Genomic DNA, 16,749 nt, shown 5'->3' on the forward strand with positions numbered 1-16,749 from the left:
CATTCACTATCTAATATTTTTTTCTTTAATGAAGTCATTTCGTATAATGAGTTTTTAAATATCATTTATTGTTAAATTATTGTTAAATATTTTTAAAATAAAAAATAAATTAATTTATAATATATAATATAGAAATTAAATTATTAATGAATTATAAATTTTATCCTATTTTGTTTTCTGAAAAATTTTTTGTTATCTACTTCTGATAACTTTAAATGACTTTTATCAATTTTTTACTATACTTACAAATTTTTTTGTTCATAATTTAGACAATGGAACTTCAATATTTTAAAACTATTCTTATATTCTTGTTCTTTTCGTTTGTTTAGGAATTTATCAATATGAGGATGATATGGTTAATGTTACTTCTCACCATTATTGTGGTGAATGCTCAACGTCGACTTGCTCTTCCTGATCCACGCAGTTGTGCCAATCGTAAGTGTTTTTCAATCGTTTGATTTATTTTAATCTTTTTAATAAAAAAATAAATCTTGTTTTAGGAGTGCGACATGCCACTTATAGGGATGCTAGAGGTGTTGCACATTCGTACTTTTTCAGTTGGGAACATCAACCGACTAGAAATCTCGAAGTAGATTGGCTGGATGCTCGTAATATTTGTCGCAGACATTGTATGGATGCAGTTTCTCTTGAAACACCGCAAGAAAATGAATTTATCAAACAACGAATAGCACGAGGTTAATTATTAAACAGAATATTTTAATTTTATTTTTATTTTAAAATTAATTTTTAAAATAATTTCTTATCTTTATATAGGAAATGTGAGATATATCTGGACATCTGGACGCAAATGTAATTTCAATGGTTGCGACAGACCAGATCTTCAACCGCAGAACATTAATGGATGGTTCTGGTCTGGTTCAGGAGCCAAAATTGGTCCAACTACACAGCGTAATACTGGAGATTGGAGTCACACTGGTGGATATGGACAAGCACAACCTGATAATCGTGAAGCTGCTCAGGTAATTTATTATTTTTTCATAAACACAACATATATGTACAACAAATAAATTCGAACGATTAATGGCAATGAAAATTTGAAATGTTTATTAATTTTAGGTAATATTGATAAAAAATTTATCTTAATTTAAATTTCATTTTTAATAGTTTTTTAATGCATGAATTTATATTGCAGGGTAACGACGAATCTTGTTTATCAATTCTAAATAACTTTTACAATGATGGAATTAAATGGCATGATGTAGCTTGCCATCATCGAAAACCATTTGTCTGTGAGGACAGTGATGAACTTCTGAACTTTGTGCTTTCTAGAAACCCTGGCATTCGTCTTTAAATTTTTACAGCTTCTGTTATTTCTTGAATATTAAGTACCTAAAATTGTTTGATTGGACAAAAATAATTTTAATAAATTTCATTTCTATTTTTTAAATTCTAATTTATGTATGATTATAATCTATTGATTATAATTAAAAATTAAAATTTTTTTATTCATATTCAATTATATTTTAAAAAAATTATATCCTTAAAACAAATTCAAACAATATTAGATATTAAACAGTCAAGAATTAGATGTAGATTAAATAGAAGCTGTTTATCTAAGTTTAATTTTTGTACTCTTTTCTATACAAAATACAAGGCAATAATTTTTAAATTTTTATTTTTTTCCCCTAAATGTTGAAAAATAATACTTCTTTGAATTTTCAAAAAACCTTTATTTTATCCCTTAGTATCTTGCAATTTACACCTTTAAAGCATACTTCCTTGGAGGAAAAGCAGATCTCTTGCGTATTTCTTTTAGAGTCTTTCTATTGGCTTGATAAGGTGTCAATGCTCTTCTAAGAGCTCTAGTTTTTTTTGGCCTTAAATCCAAAGGCTTATATTTATGATTTTTGTACAATAAACGCAAATTTTCCTTCTGTTTTTGATGCATAATAATATATACCCTAGCTATTGCTTTCCTCACCACACGGCTGAAATACATAAAAAAAAAAAAAAATAAAAATTGATATTTTTAATTATTTGGAAAAAGAAGAAAATGAATAAAACTATTATTAATTTAAAATATGAATAAATTCCTTATTTTTATATAATTTTATATATTAATCTTACAAATTATTAGATCAATTTTATACTTGAGTTTTTAATATAAATAAAATAAAATAAATGTAATAAAATTAAAATTAAAAATTAAAAAAATATATACGTACATTTTTGAAAGTTTCGATGCAGCACCACCAGTAACTTTTGCTACTCGAAGATTTGTCAACTCAGTTTTAAGTTCTTCCAGTTGCTTGAGCAATTCATTTTTGTCTTTTGTCCTCAGATCAGTACACTTAACTTTACCCTGGAACGATAAGCACAACACTACTTACATTGCACTTTTATATACTTGGCTAATTTTAAAGATTTCAACAATAACTAACCATACATACATACACACACACACACACACACACACACATGTGTATATATATATATATATATATATATTAAAACATACAATAGATCAAACAAAAAAATTTTCGTTAAAAATGAAAAAAATATCTTATTATTAAAAAGTAAGGTTATGCACACGATTATTTTTAAAGTATCATTCTGTTTACATAAATTATTAAATATTTTTAATCGTATTATGATAAAAAAATTATGATAAAATTTCTAAATAACAATTGAATAGGATGTTTTAATCGAAAACAGATTTTCACCGATTCACTAACCATTTTGCTGTAATACTTCTTCAACGGAAAAAGGAAACAAGAGAGAAAGTCACGAACCAATGGAACATATAATTACATGTCCCTAAATAACTAAATTGCAACTACAGAGCCATCTACCAACGAGAATATTTATTATATTTAAATGAATATGAATATTTATAACGTAAAAATTTTCATTTATTTTTTTTTGAAAAATATTAAAGTTATGATAATTTATAAATAAGCTTTTATTAAATTATTAAAAAAATTAATACATTGTTTAATAATTAATCTTTTTAATATCATTTTTGTACAGTGACATCTTTAGAATAATATTCTAAAGATCTGTCAGATTTGAATACTATTTTTTAGGTTATATTTAAAGAATTAAGAAATTGGAAAGAATATTTACAATAAAAATTATAACAATAAATGTTTAAATTAAAATGTGATTGTAAAGTAATTTACATAATTAAACAAAATATTTTATATAATGCATTGATTTAAAACTTCAAAAGTTTTGAATTGTTAAATGTAAAATAAATATTTACTGTTATATTTTAATATATAATACGAAAATGAATAATTAATTTTTTTTTTCTTTAATAAAATCAATGATCTTTTCTGTTTTAATAATATATTGTTAATTAACTTTTTAGTTTAACAATGAATTTCGTAAATGATATGCGAAAAGTTCAATGTGCACTTCTGGACGAAGCTCTCACAAAAGTAAATTGTTAAATAAATATCTAAAAAAAAATTTTTATATATATGAAAAAAAATTAATTTTATTTTAAACTTCTATATTTTTAATTAAATTCATTTTGCCTAAATGTTTTATAAAAATATTATATATTTTAAATAAATAAATATTAAAAAGTATACAGCATTATTTTTTAAGGGAATTCAACGCAATGAAGAACAATGTAAAATATGGATAGCTTACAAAAAGAATCATCAAAAAGTTGCAGAGACATTACAAATTTTTCAAAAAGATTTATATGTAAATTGTATGATACCTATTGGAAAAAGAGCTTTAATGAAAGGAAAATTAATTCATACTAATGAAATACTTACTTCTTTGGGTGATGGATATTTTGCAAAATATAGTGCCTCAGGTGCTATAGCTCTTTGTAAAAGAAGAGTACAAAGTATGATGAATATTATTAAGTAATATACATACAATGATTAAATAATAATTAGCATTTAATGAATAATATAAAATTATAAAATTATATATTCTAGGAGCTGAAGAAATGTTAAATAATTTAAATGCAGAAAGAGATTTATATGAAACAAGAATGATGATGTTAGAAAGTAATCTTTTTGATGATTTTGCTGGAGGAGAGATTATAGAACATTGGAATGAAAATCAAATTACAGAATGGAAAAGTAAATTCTCATTTTTTTTTTTACAAATATTGCAATTTTTTATAATTTTTAATTTTTATTACAGAAAAGCATAGAGAAAGAGAAAGAGAGTATCATCAGAAATTAGTTAAATTGAAACAGGAAGAAAGAAAAAAGATAGAGACAGAAGAAGATCTATTTAACAGACTTGATCAACTTGAAATTGAAGAAGAATTAGCAGATGAATTAAATAGGTATATTTTTTAATATTCTTTAATTTCTCTGATTTTTAAATTTTGCATTTTTTTTAAAAATTATTTTGATTTATAGATTAGAAGATTATGAACATTTTGAAAAAGAATTACAAGATGGAGAATGTTATTATGAATCGGAAAGTTCTTCTGAGAGTGAAAAAGAAGAAAGTTTTAAAAAAGAAGAAAAACAAGTTCTGAATTCTGATACAAAACAATCTAAAGATTCTGTTGAAGTTTATAAAATAAAAAAATTTGTTTCATTTGTAGAACCAGAAGATATTTCAAATAAAGAAGAAAATTCGATAAAAGAAAAGGAAAAAAACGACAAAAGTATGGTAGATATGGAAGATTTTTTTCGAATAGAATTCAGTCATTCTGAAAATTTTGTTTTAAAATCAAAAGGAAATTTAATAGAAACTCCAGCAGATATTTATAGAATATTTTCAAAACCTAAATCTATTTTGAAAAGATCATTAAATGATATGAATCCAGAACAACTTGTTCCACAATATAGTATGGAAAAAGAAGAAGAAAAAGAAGAAGAACAAGAAGAAGAAGAAGAAGAAGAAGAAGAAGAAGAAATTATTCAATCTTCAGCTTATGAAATTGTATAAAATATATAATTTTTATATTTTATTTGAATCATAATCATATTATATAATAATATAAGTATTTTGATAATTTTTAGGTGGTAAAAGATATTAAAGAAAGAAGTATAACAGAAGTAACAAATGAAATTTTAAGAAAGAAAGAAGAAAATAAAAATATCCGGCCAATTAGTAAATTTAAAAGAGATCGTCAATTAAAACAACAGTAACATGTATAATATTAGATAATTATTTAGTAGTATTATGAATAAAAGATATTTTGCAATAAAAATTTAATTAAAAATTATTTTTTATTAAAAGAAAATTAAAAAAAAAAATGTTGAAGGAGAAAAAACATTTTTATTCTAGATATCTTCTTTTTTGTTAATATCAAAGATTCGTTGTTTATGATAGGATATTAATTACTGTAATATATTTTAGAAAATAAATAAATAATGCCAGCTTTCTATGATCTAGAAATAGATAGAATTTAATCCAAATTTGGTGTTATTATTTCTATTATTTGTATAAGTTCTGATGTAAACGTGATTATTATGTTATATCATTAAATAAGATCATTTTTATAATAGAGTATCTTATAATTTTTTTAAACAATAATCATTTTAACAATCAAAACAATCAAAGTATGAAATAAAAATTTGTATTAAAAATATTATGTAAGAATGTAAGAATAAAAAATATAAAATATATATAAATAAAAAATTATTATATATATATAAATAAAAATAAAAATTAAAATAAATAATTAATAGAAAAATAAATAATTAGAGAAAGTAAAAATACAAAAGTTTAAAAATTTAAAAAATAAACTAATAATATTAAAAGAGTATTAATTTCTAACGTGATATTATATATATACAGCATTGTTTCGTTTCGTATTATGCTTCTTATTCATTATTCCTTTTGTACTTTTGTAATTGTTATTATTGACATTCTTTAGAAGAAACAGATTAAAAGCAATTTCGAACACAAATTTTAACATTATGAAAATTTTTTTCATATATTAGTATATTTATTCAAAATAAATAAAATAAAATAATTATTTTTCTCTTCTCATCATTTTTATTTATTTATTTTTATTTTATTTTATTAATTCTTTATATATAATTCTTTATATAATATATATATTTCTTGTATTAATTAATTTTATTTTTTATTTTCTTGTTCTCTTTTGAAAATTGAGATTGATTTGAAAATATGTAAAACACAAAATTAAAAAAAGTATATAACATCAATAATAATAATATTTTATTTAGTTAATTTTCGTTAGAATTGAAAGTTTCGTTAGAATTAATAGTTACTCATTAAAATGTTTTTCGTTTTTCATATATTATTTCATAAGAGATCAGGTAACATCAACTTGACATGTAAATATGTAAATAGAAGGGAAAAAGAAAAGATCGATCGAATTGTTATATTTTGTGTAACATTGAAATGAAATTAAGACATTACTTGATTATATTATAAGTTTATTTATCATGATTAGAAAAAAAAATTTACCGAGAAAAGTCACTTTAAAAATTTTTTTAATTACTAATTGAACGAAGTAAGACAATTTAACATTAGTATTCAAATTTATTATTAAATTATTATATATTTAAAAAAAAATCAAAGAAACAGTAAAAAGTTTTTATTCATATATATACAATTTTTTATTAATAAAAATATAACTTTGATTGAATAATAAAATAATTATAATTTTTTTGTATGTACTTGAATTGAACAACTTCGAAACATTGTTAATGAAGCAAATAATCCCTAGAGGGAGCACGTGTTTATCGCAATGCCATTGTTTCCGTTCACGTAACGGCAAACAATCAGGAAAAGGTTACGAAAGGAATCGAAAGTGAGAATTCGCACACTAAATAAACAATAAAGCGGTCTTGATTAAGTTTCATTTGACTCATTGATCGAACAGATTAGATTGTTAGTCCATGATTATGTCTATTGTCTTAAACATGATCAACGATTATTAATCCCGTTATATCCGTTTACCTTTCTAAAAAAAAAAAAAGGTAATTTTAAGCAGATCTTAGGATATGAAAAATATTTCTTCTTAATTATATTAATGATTAAAAAAAAATTATAATATCCTAATGTCATTTTGTAATTTATAAAAAAATTATCGATATTTATCTATTATTTCATATATATTTGAAAGATAAATATATTTCTTCAGTTAAAGAAATATATTATTGATTTTGAAAATTTTATTCAATATTTAATTTTACGAAAAATGACCTTAAAAAATTTTATTAATAATTCAATTATATTGAATCTAGAGTTTTGTTATTAAGCATAATATTTTAGTTTTTAAAATAAAAATTATTATATTATAATTAGGACTTCTTTTTAATAATGCTTATTAATAGATTTAATTTAAATTTCTTATTGTATCATTTCTATGATACATCATATGAAATCGATTAATTATATTGGTTATAAATCTCAAATTACTAAAATTAATTATTATAATAATTATTATATATTAATATATCACTTGAAATTATTTTCTTATAATTTTAAAAAAATGAAGCGAGTCTCTAAATATTTTTTATGACTGAATGAATTTTATTATTCATTAATCGAAGAAAAACAATGAAATATAATTACTCGTAATAATTTTACATAGTTTAGGAAGTATAACTGAAAAATGACTTTAATATCATTCAAATACAAATTACTTTCTAAATCAATTTTAAATCAATTGTCGATTTATATATATATCATAGTCAATATTCATTGTTGTCATATTTATTTTTTACGGCTCATGTTATTTTTTAACATACTTTATTACATATAGATATATGATTTTATTAATTTTAAAAATGTATTGCGATATATTGATCATTGAGTAAATAAATCTTTTTCTGCTATATTGAAAAAGTTATACAATTATCTCAAAATATTTTTAATATATTAGAAGCATGTTATTAGTATAAACTACTAATATGAGATTAGTTATAGATTATTATATATTATTATAGATTTTATAATTATTATTTTATAATTATATTATTATAGATTTTAATATATTATTTGTATATTACATTAATATTATTTTTAATATTCAACATTAAATTATTTACAGTTAATATTTATAGTAATATTACAACTAATATTAATTATATATATATATATATATATTAATTATTTATTATTGTATAAAAATATATAACATATAAATTAGTATTGTTAGGAATTATATTCATATTGAACTATATATAGTATCATATATTAGTAATTAACTTAATTAATCCACTTTATAATTAACTGATCAATATCATATAATCTAACCTAATTCTTGTTTATCAAATAACAGTTCCTTTTAGTATTTCATAATATTTTAATCCATATTTATTTCATAAATCAATTTGATAAGAAATTAGTATAGATGAGATCAAGTTCGCGTCATCAACCTCAACCCCAATTTTTTTGTAAAGTACATGTTTTAAATTATATTTTCATTATTATAATACCATCATTTTATTAAATGTTGGAATTACTCACAAATTATAATATTATTTCTTTATTCATTCAATGAATAAACAAATTAAACTAACATTAAATCATTAATTCTTTTTTAAAAGGCGGATATAAATAAAAAATTAGAGTTATTATTATTATAAGATTATCTTCTTTAAGAGCCAATATTGTTACATTTGTTTCATTTTAAATATTTTTTTAAATTAATTTGTAGAATTGAATTCTATGTTTTAATATTATGATTATGAAAGGTGATCTTTTATTTAGTTATTTTTTTATCGCAATTTCTTTTACTTAAGTCAATTTTATTAACTTTGAAAAAGAAATAAGATCTGTGTAATGATCTTTTCTAAATTACTTATAATACCAATATATATTAAATAATTTTTGTTTCAAAAACATTATTTCACTATTTGATTTTTGGTTCAAAGATGGACAATGGTCCTGTTTTAATGAAGTCCTGATTGGTTAATTAGTCCTGCTAGTTAAGTTAGATAGGCTATCCCACGCGGTGAAGTAATCAGCTTTCTCCACTCTGGAAAAAAGATGCGTTCCTCTCATATACCAGGTCGTCCCAAAATCGCGCATGCTGCTAGTTAAACAATGGGAAATAAAGCGCGGATTTTCTACACGCTTAGCGTTCCTATGTGAACTGGAGTACAAGGAAAGATCCCTAGTTTTATACACGAGGAGATCCACGCGGATTCTCCTCTTGCTGAAGGAAGATCCATACTCGACAGGAAATGAATCTTTGTAGTCGTAGGTGAGCTCTCTATATAAGCCAGGTATAAGGCAAAACATCACTATAATTCAACATTTCACACGGTGCTCTAGTTTTCTGAGTACTCTCAAACAGTATGAACAGAGTAGTGCGACAGGTAATCAGGAAATTCATTGACAAGTGGAATTTTTACAATCTTTGGTACTGGTGCTATGCTTGCGTCGACATTATGATATTGCGTGTTCCGTTGACTAGTGATTTAAGGAATTAGGTGATTATTTGGTGGAAGATACATAAATATGGTAAAGGATATTGATTAGAATTGATAGATTCGGTAATTGGAAGTGAATGATTATCCAAAAAAAGTGATTTTTTTTATTCTATATTGGAGTTAAAAAAAATTGTTTTTTTTTATAGAGTAAAATATATATATAAAAATTATAATTTTAAATTAGAATAAATTTAAATCATAAAAACATTTTTTAAATTTAATTATTTAAATTTTGAATTTTTAAATTATATATTTTTTAATAAATTTTTTAATTTTTTAATATTCTAATATTTCTAATATTCTAATGTTTGATACATTAATGAGTGTTTTTATTGATATTCTTGGATAATTATTTAATTCTGAAATTGGTAAATTGCACGTAATACTAATATTAAATGCTTATGAAAAATTTTCTACGACAATTATTAATTTTCTAAAGTTCTAATAATTGTTATTAGACTTTATAGTATAATATAAATTATAATTCGTTCAAAAATTTAAGATCGTAATTATGTAATCGATATAATTTAAGTAATCGAAACAATTCAGTTTTTCATTAAATTAAAAATTATGCGATCTCATTATATTTTTGAACAAATTATACTATTATTTTATATTCATTTTCTACAATTATTCATTTTCATATTAATCAGTGATAAACTTTAATCAATAATCTTTTCAAAAAATTATTAATATTTTTATAAATCAATGTAATCAATTACATTATTAATACAACTAATTCAAATTATTTTAAATTAAATTATTTTAATTTTTTCATTTTCTTCATTAATCTCACAATTCTCTACTTTCAGTAAATGTCATACAATTTTCAATTTTCAAAATACATAAATGAAATGAAATAAACTACAATGAAATTTTTCTAATTTTAAATTCTTAATATATTATAATTCTTAATATATTTATAAATTTCTATAAATTTATAAACTTAACCTAAACTTTTAAAGTTTCTACTACTATTTTGCCTGAGTACAAATATTGAAGCTATAATTTACTAATTCCAAATATTTTAACTATCATCAATATTAATTCATTGTGACTATTTATAAAAAAAATTATCCGAATTTAATTGAAAACAATTACGTTAATATTATTTTATTTTATACAGTTAATGTTTTCCGGTGAGAAGTATATTAATCACCTTTTACAACTGGATATTGTACGACTCATTTTTATATGTTTACATATTTACATATTTAAACTTATTATTTCATTATGTAAATGCATTTAGTTTTGTGTAATCATTTTTGTTAGTTAGCAGCACAGGCATGTACGATTTACACAGCAATATAAATAACAATATACGCGTTTCACAATTCGTCTATATGCAACTATTCTAACCTCGTCTTAAATAGCTGCACACATGCGTGCTTCAATAGCTTTGATTAATATTTTTTGTTTTTTGCATTTTTTATTTCTTTTCAATTTAATTGTAATTTCATTTTAATTTAAATAATTATTTAATTCTCTAATTATTAAAATTTATTTTCGATTTTACGATTCTTTGTTTTAATCTATCATAATTTTTTATCAACATAATATATATTTATAATAAGTTTTTTATTTTTAAAAATAAATTTTTTTTACTTATTATCAAATATTTATTTCTTTTTTCCTTGACTGATGTAATAATAATATTAAAGAAATTTTATTGATCTTGAATATAAGATCTGTACATTATATAGATTAATTCGTACGTATACATATAGATAGGTTAATTTTTTTATATTAATTAGTATCTAATATAATATACGAATTGAATACATCACAGTACAATTTTCGGAATTAATAATCTGAAAAGACTTCTTTTTTTTTGTATCTCGTATTATGAAATAAAAAATAGTATTCTTTAATAAAATATCAATCTTTATTTCTTCTGTTTTTTGAATCTGCATTTCATCATCGATTTCTATTTTTCAATTTTAATTATAATATTGTATATTCATATTTTGACAACTGAAAAATATTTTTATTTATAATAAACAAGTAAATTTAACGAATCTTTTATAATTCTTTATTTTTTAAAAAAATTCTGTTTTTTCAGGAAAATAATACTATAATTGACTAATTTTTTTCACACTTTTCTTTATGAAAATATAATTCTTAAATATTTTAAATATAATGAATGTTATTATATCTATATAATATATCAATATATAATATTTATATAATAATCAATTAATCTAGCTATTTAAAATATTTCATATAATATTTAAAAATTTTACATTTTATATACATCTAATTAACAATATCTATGTAATTAATTATTTGATTTATTCATGAATAAAAATTTTATTTTTTATTCATTTCAGAAGAAATTGTATTTAATATCTTATTTATTGTTTAGTGCACAATGAATAATAACCGTGACTTATGTGATGATCAAAAAATTGTTTCTAAAAAATTGTTTTCACATATAAGAAACGATAACAACAAATTTTCTTAATGAGATATTCACCATAATTTAACAAAACCGTTTAATTTCTTCTTCCCTTTTTCTTTATTTTTTTCCTCTTCCTTTTCTGCAATCATGTTTAATCTAATGCTGATTTTGAACGTAATGATGCAATATCTTAGAAACTTTCTCACGACAAGAAGGAAAACGCTGGTTCATGACTCTAATTTCTCGCCTACGCAATGCGAGCTGCCTTGATCATCTCGCGCTTTCAACGTATCTGTTGTACACCTGGGAATTCATTTGATATCTATAAGATTGATATTTTACTATTTCTTTATTATGATATTGTAATTATTATTAGAAAATAAAATAAATTAATAATTAGATTAGGTTATGTTTTATCAAGTTTTGACATTAAGATTTTTCAGTTTTTATTATATCAAATATTTAATATTTTTTATTGTTATGTTTATTATTTCATTATAATTTTTTTCTTCTAACATTGTTATATTTGTAATCTTTGAAATACTATCCTTTAGAATAATCTTTAACGTACCATTAATAAATATTATTAAACACTACAAATATAGATATTTGAAAAAATCTTCAAATAGTGGCTGTAAATAATCTTCAATATCTAATATAATTAATAAGATTTTAATTTTTAGTTAACTCTCGCTCTAATGGTGAGCATAGGAATCGTGCAATGTGAACCTACATTGAACACGCAATATGGTGTCCCAGGAAATTATGCTGGTAATAATCATGGAGCATCAAGTGGAAATAGTTTTGGTAATCATCATTACGATAATGGAAACGATAATGATTATGTCGATCAGGTAAATCCAAATGATTTAAAATAAATCAATTTATAATTTGATTATAATAATAATATAGTTTAATAACTCAGATTATTCATTCGAATTGATTAAAATTATAGAACAATTAGATATAATTTATTTATTGCTTGTCATTTAAAATTTCTTTTTTTATATATTTAACGATTATGATTGTGATACATTTTCATCTTAATTGTTTGAATTAGGGATAATTCTCTATTGCGATAGAAATTGAATTACTATTACTTCAACGATTGATATTAGTCTAGGGAAATTTATTTTGCTGTTAGTAAATCAGTATTAGAAGGAAATAACAATTTATTTATTTATTGAATAACAATTTATTAAGGAATTCTATATTTGTTTTATTCTAATTTTTCTAATTCTCAATATTTTCCTAATATAATAATAAAATAATAAAAATATTTAAAAAATAATAGAAATAATAGTTAAAATAATATATACGAGATTAAATGATTTAAATCATAATTTAACTTTGATATTTTATTCATTTATTCTGCATTTCCGTTAGTGTTTCATAATAAACTCAAAGGTTGCAAAAGATGAATAGATCTGGGTTAACGCTGATTCTACAAGTAACATTGAACTTTGTTGAGTACTGAATACATGATCTGGATATATAAATCTAGAATAGATTGATCGAACATCGATTTTGCTTTTTATTCAGGATAGTCATAGTCACGTAATATTTTTTTTCTCTATCTAAGATCAAGATAATATAATATATGATTTACAATATATTTTTTTAATTTTAATTAATATTATTTATCATATATAATATATTTTTCTTTACTATAACTTTACCATATAAAGATTTACCATATAGATTAAAATATAACCTTAAATTACACTGTACAAATTATAAAAATTACATTATAATTTTTGTAGAATATTGTGATTTATTATAGATAAATAATAATAAAATTTATTTTTTGCTTGAAAAAATTTAATATTTTAAATGTTTTATCATAATTATTTATTTTAATTAAATCAAGAGAAGAATTATTGTTGTGAATCATTTGAATTATTCTAAACCACAAATTAACCACGAAATGACTGGTATGATTAAGAGAATTTATGTGCTCCATAAGTACTCTAAGCATTGCGACAGAGAACAATAACCACTCCTTAAAACCGCTGCAATACTGTTAAAATTATATTAATGCAACTACGATATAAGAATACACGTAACTATAGTTGTGAGTTAATATTGGGAATTTGAAAATAATTTTATTTAAACAAATTTTTTTTTTAGAACATAAATATTGATATTAACATATATATATATATATATAATTATATTTATGGAATCATATTTTTAAATTCATGCGAAATTCTTCGTCTGATGATTTCCAAGTATATCCAAGACTATGGTTGACCATAAATGTCTATAATATTATAACGCATCTTATAACATGAGATTGATTGTTTAAGAAAAAAGAGATGATGTATGGTTGCGGTTGAATTATGTATCTCGATTCTTCGTATGAATGATTATAAGAGCATGTGACCATTGAAATCATTAGTCCATAGATAAACGAGTTTATCATGTATGAAATCAGGAATATTACTATAACAGGAATGACTAGTATAAGTATAAGATTTCCTTTGAGTCTTAATAGAAGATGAACGTTGAGCAAATGTAGAGAATATAGAATAAATGCGATAAGATTGATCTGGAAATAAAATCATATGTATAAAATCATATTGTATAAAAGAATGTTTTACAAAGATACGTATTTAATGAATTCTTTTAATTAAATGGAAAAAATTTACAAAATTTAAAAAAGAAATAAGAAAATTGTGTTCATGATATGATTTCAAGTTCCGAAAATTGCGTGTTGATATCAAAATCTCGAGTTTCAACCATGAAATGTTATATATTCATTCTGTTACGTGATGATGTAAACGCAATCTGATGTAACATTATTAATAGGAATGAACCGCGACCGCAGGCATCATTTAAGATGTAAATCGTTATTGCCGATTAGCTAATCGTCTTGAGAATCTAAACAGTCCAGTTATGTGTATTTGTATGATTTTAGCCTCGGGTCGAATGAGCCAGATTAAATTAGAACTTTCTTTTTCAATCTCTCATTTGATCTATTTCTTTTTTTGAAAAAAATTCAACCATATAATTCGAGTATTTACATTTTTTTTCTTATACAAAATAAATATAATATAACAATAATTTAACAATTGTTAAATAAATAATTATGAATGTTTTGATTTATTGAATAATTATAAATATTTTCCTTTTGTTGAATATTTATATTATTGAATATAATATAAAAAAATAATTAAATATTTTTATCAACTTTCAGTAATAATATTTTTCATATAAATTTATTATATAAACAGAAAAATAAGATAATAAAAGTCCATGTAATTTGTTAAAAAATAAATAGTTTTAATCATTTTAATTGCATCTTCATGTTATCAAGTTACATATGTATGTACAAGACAATAGTTCAGTAACGAAATCATTGAATTAGGTTAAGAAAACATTCAATGCAACGATCTGAGAAATCACTTTAGTAGAAAGTTCGACATCTCTGATCAGCACCTACATGCAAATAAGGTTTGCGCATATTTATGCTACAGTAAAAATTATAGTGTATAACGCCTTCATTGTTTATATATTGCTATAATCATTAAGTAATCATTTAAATTAAAAGTTGCTTTAAAATTTAAAAAATTAATCAAATAATCAGAAAAAATGTTTTATTCTATTTATATGTTTCTATTTATATACATATTTATATATAATAATTATATTTTTTTATATTATATACAATAATTATATATAATATTTATTACTATACTACATATAAAATAATAATGATGTAATAATGAAGGCTATGAAAGAAAATTTGCAAAATTTATATATATTTATGACAACTAGGATCATATAAGATTATTTTAAAATTTATCTTTTATTTGATTAAATCTGTTAGATTTTTTTTTAAAGGATTGAAAAATAAAAATCTTTTTGTAATTATTAATCGTTTTAGATAATAAATTTAATTTCTATATTAATTATAAATTGTTGAGAGAGTAAAAAATATTCTTTCTTTCAAAATTAATATTTTAAAAAAATTAAAACTAAATATCAAATTTATATTTTATCTGTCGCATCATCAATATTATTTATAGTATAAAATAAATATTGTTTCTTTGTTTAGCCAATGTCCTATGAATTTGGATATGCCGTAAAGGATCAAGCAACCGGAAATGACTTTGGTAGACGCGAAACAAGCGATGGTGAAACTGTAAGAGGAGAATATAGAGTTCAATTACCGGATGGTAGGACACAAATAGTAACTTACACTGCTGATTGGAGGACAGGTTTCCACGCAGATGTAAGATATGAGGGTATTCCAACTTATCCTGATCAATTCAGTAATCAGAACAATGGTTATAATAATAATAATAATCAAGGTAGTAGTCAAGATTTTGGTTTCCATGGTAATAATGCTAGTGGAAGTTACAATACAGGCAATTCAGGTAGTTTATGATTCTTATTCTATTATTAATGATTAATGATAACTCACTTGCTCAAATGTGTTTATTAGAAATAATAAAATTTCGAATTTTATTATTCAATTATAATTTATTTTTATGAAAAGAATAAAAAAGATAAATTTTTAAGTTAATTAGAATTGATTATTATGTTTTGTTTTTCAAGGAAACAATGGATATAATTACCAACCACCTAGTGGAAGTGGATTCAATAATGGTAATAATTATCCATACCAATTTGTTTCCAATCAAATTTCCAATTCATTAGACAATAGTTATAATAACTTTGGAATTCGCAATAATTATAACACACGAATTCCATCATCAACATATGGACCAGCTTTTAAGTGATTTTACAATTCCTATTATTAGCATAAGAAATGTTCTGTAAGATTAGTTCTTTTGTAATAAAAACAATTTTATCTTTTTATATTAATATATAGTGAATTTTATAATGTAATCTTTTATTACGCCTTTTGTTTTTTAATCTTTTATTATTCCAGAGCAGAAAATGGAACTATGTATAATTTAATTTAAGAACAAATGCGATCGATATAAAAAATATCGAATATAATTGAAATATTAT

General features: G+C 21.7%; 4 protein-coding genes across 10 annotated transcripts; 3 read left to right on the forward strand and 1 right to left on the reverse strand.

The window, feature by feature from the left end:
* Positions 1-341: 341 nt before the first annotated feature.
* Positions 342-1,350, forward strand: LOC122711539 (L-selectin). Its single transcript, XM_043930402.1, has 4 exons — positions 342-435; positions 501-695; positions 775-980; positions 1,154-1,350. Exons 1-4 carry the CDS (start codon positions 342-344, stop codon positions 1,310-1,312), a joined length of 654 nt encoding a protein of 217 aa, XP_043786337.1. The 3' UTR covers positions 1,313-1,350.
* On the reverse strand, positions 714-2,799 carry LOC122711542 (60S ribosomal protein L35). Of its 3 annotated transcripts, none has more exons than XM_043930405.1 (4): positions 2,697-2,799; positions 2,187-2,323; positions 1,689-1,949; positions 714-972 (listed from the first exon to the last, which is right to left on the reverse strand). In XM_043930405.1, the coding sequence occupies exons 1-3, from the start codon at positions 2,697-2,699 to the stop codon at positions 1,718-1,720; spliced, it is 372 nt and encodes a 123-aa protein (XP_043786340.1). In that variant the 5' UTR covers positions 2,700-2,799; the 3' UTR covers positions 714-972; positions 1,689-1,717. The 3 variants fall into 3 exon arrangements, with proteins under 3 accessions (XP_043786340.1, XP_043786339.1, XP_043786341.1); XM_043930404.1 differs by having other exon boundaries at positions 714-957; positions 2,697-2,798; XM_043930406.1 differs by lacking the exon at positions 714-972 and adding an exon at positions 1,043-1,350.
* Positions 2,800-2,864: 65 nt separating this feature from the next.
* Positions 2,865-5,340, forward strand: LOC122711503 (unconventional prefoldin RPB5 interactor-like protein). 3 transcript variants are annotated; one of them, XM_043930324.1, is made up of 7 exons: positions 2,865-2,898; positions 3,335-3,404; positions 3,577-3,826; positions 3,921-4,067; positions 4,132-4,279; positions 4,356-4,887; positions 4,968-5,340. In XM_043930324.1, the coding sequence occupies exons 2-7, from the start codon at positions 3,342-3,344 to the stop codon at positions 5,094-5,096; spliced, it is 1,269 nt and encodes a 422-aa protein (XP_043786259.1). In that variant the 5' UTR covers positions 2,865-2,898; positions 3,335-3,341; the 3' UTR covers positions 5,097-5,340. The 3 variants fall into 3 exon arrangements, with proteins under 3 accessions (XP_043786259.1, XP_043786258.1, XP_043786261.1); XM_043930323.1 differs by lacking the exon at positions 2,865-2,898 and adding an exon at positions 3,160-3,209; XM_043930326.1 differs by lacking the exon at positions 2,865-2,898 and having other exon boundaries at positions 3,238-3,404; positions 3,563-3,826.
* A 3,930-nt stretch (positions 5,341-9,270) lies between these two features.
* On the forward strand, positions 9,271-16,514 carry LOC122711499 (pro-resilin-like). 3 transcript variants are annotated; one of them, XM_043930320.1, is made up of 4 exons: positions 9,271-9,365; positions 12,450-12,620; positions 15,827-16,148; positions 16,330-16,514. In XM_043930320.1, the coding sequence occupies exons 2-4, from the start codon at positions 12,465-12,467 to the stop codon at positions 16,512-16,514; spliced, it is 663 nt and encodes a 220-aa protein (XP_043786255.1). In that variant the 5' UTR covers positions 9,271-9,365; positions 12,450-12,464. The 3 variants fall into 3 exon arrangements, with proteins under 3 accessions (XP_043786255.1, XP_043786253.1, XP_043786254.1); XM_043930318.1 differs by having other exon boundaries at positions 9,277-9,396; XM_043930319.1 differs by lacking the exon at positions 9,271-9,365 and having other exon boundaries at positions 12,344-12,620.
* The last annotated feature ends 235 nt before the right edge of the window (positions 16,515-16,749 follow it).

This window comes from Apis laboriosa, unplaced genomic scaffold, assembly GCF_014066325.1.
Source record: "Apis laboriosa isolate Shangri-la unplaced genomic scaffold, ASM1406632v1 scaffold170_cov151, whole genome shotgun sequence".
Lineage (NCBI taxonomy): Eukaryota > Metazoa > Arthropoda > Insecta > Hymenoptera > Apidae > Apis > Apis laboriosa.

Coding starts and splice junctions, on each gene's coding strand:
- LOC122711542 (XM_043930405.1), bottom strand. Junction 1,950..2,186: donor GCATCGAAACTTTCAAAAAT/GTACGTATATAT, acceptor TATGTATTTCAG/CCGTGTGGTGAGGAAAGCAA.
- LOC122711503 (XM_043930324.1), top strand. CDS start 3,342: ATGAATTTCGTAAATGATATGCGAAAAGTTCAATGTGCACTTCTGGAC. Junction 3,405..3,576: donor TGGACGAAGCTCTCACAAAA/GTAAATTGTTAA, acceptor TTATTTTTTAAG/GGAATTCAACGCAATGAAGA. Junction 3,827..3,920: donor TTGTAAAAGAAGAGTACAAA/GTATGATGAATA, acceptor TATATATTCTAG/GAGCTGAAGAAATGTTAAAT.
- LOC122711539 (XM_043930402.1), top strand. CDS start 342: ATGAGGATGATATGGTTAATGTTACTTCTCACCATTATTGTGGTGAAT. Junction 696..774: donor CAAACAACGAATAGCACGAG/GTTAATTATTAA, acceptor ATCTTTATATAG/GAAATGTGAGATATATCTGG. Junction 981..1,153: donor ATAATCGTGAAGCTGCTCAG/GTAATTTATTAT, acceptor TTTATATTGCAG/GGTAACGACGAATCTTGTTT.
- LOC122711499 (XM_043930318.1), top strand. Junction 12,621..15,826: donor ATAATGATTATGTCGATCAG/GTAAATCCAAAT, acceptor TTCTTTGTTTAG/CCAATGTCCTATGAATTTGG. Junction 16,149..16,329: donor TTACAATACAGGCAATTCAG/GTAGTTTATGAT, acceptor TTGTTTTTCAAG/GAAACAATGGATATAATTAC.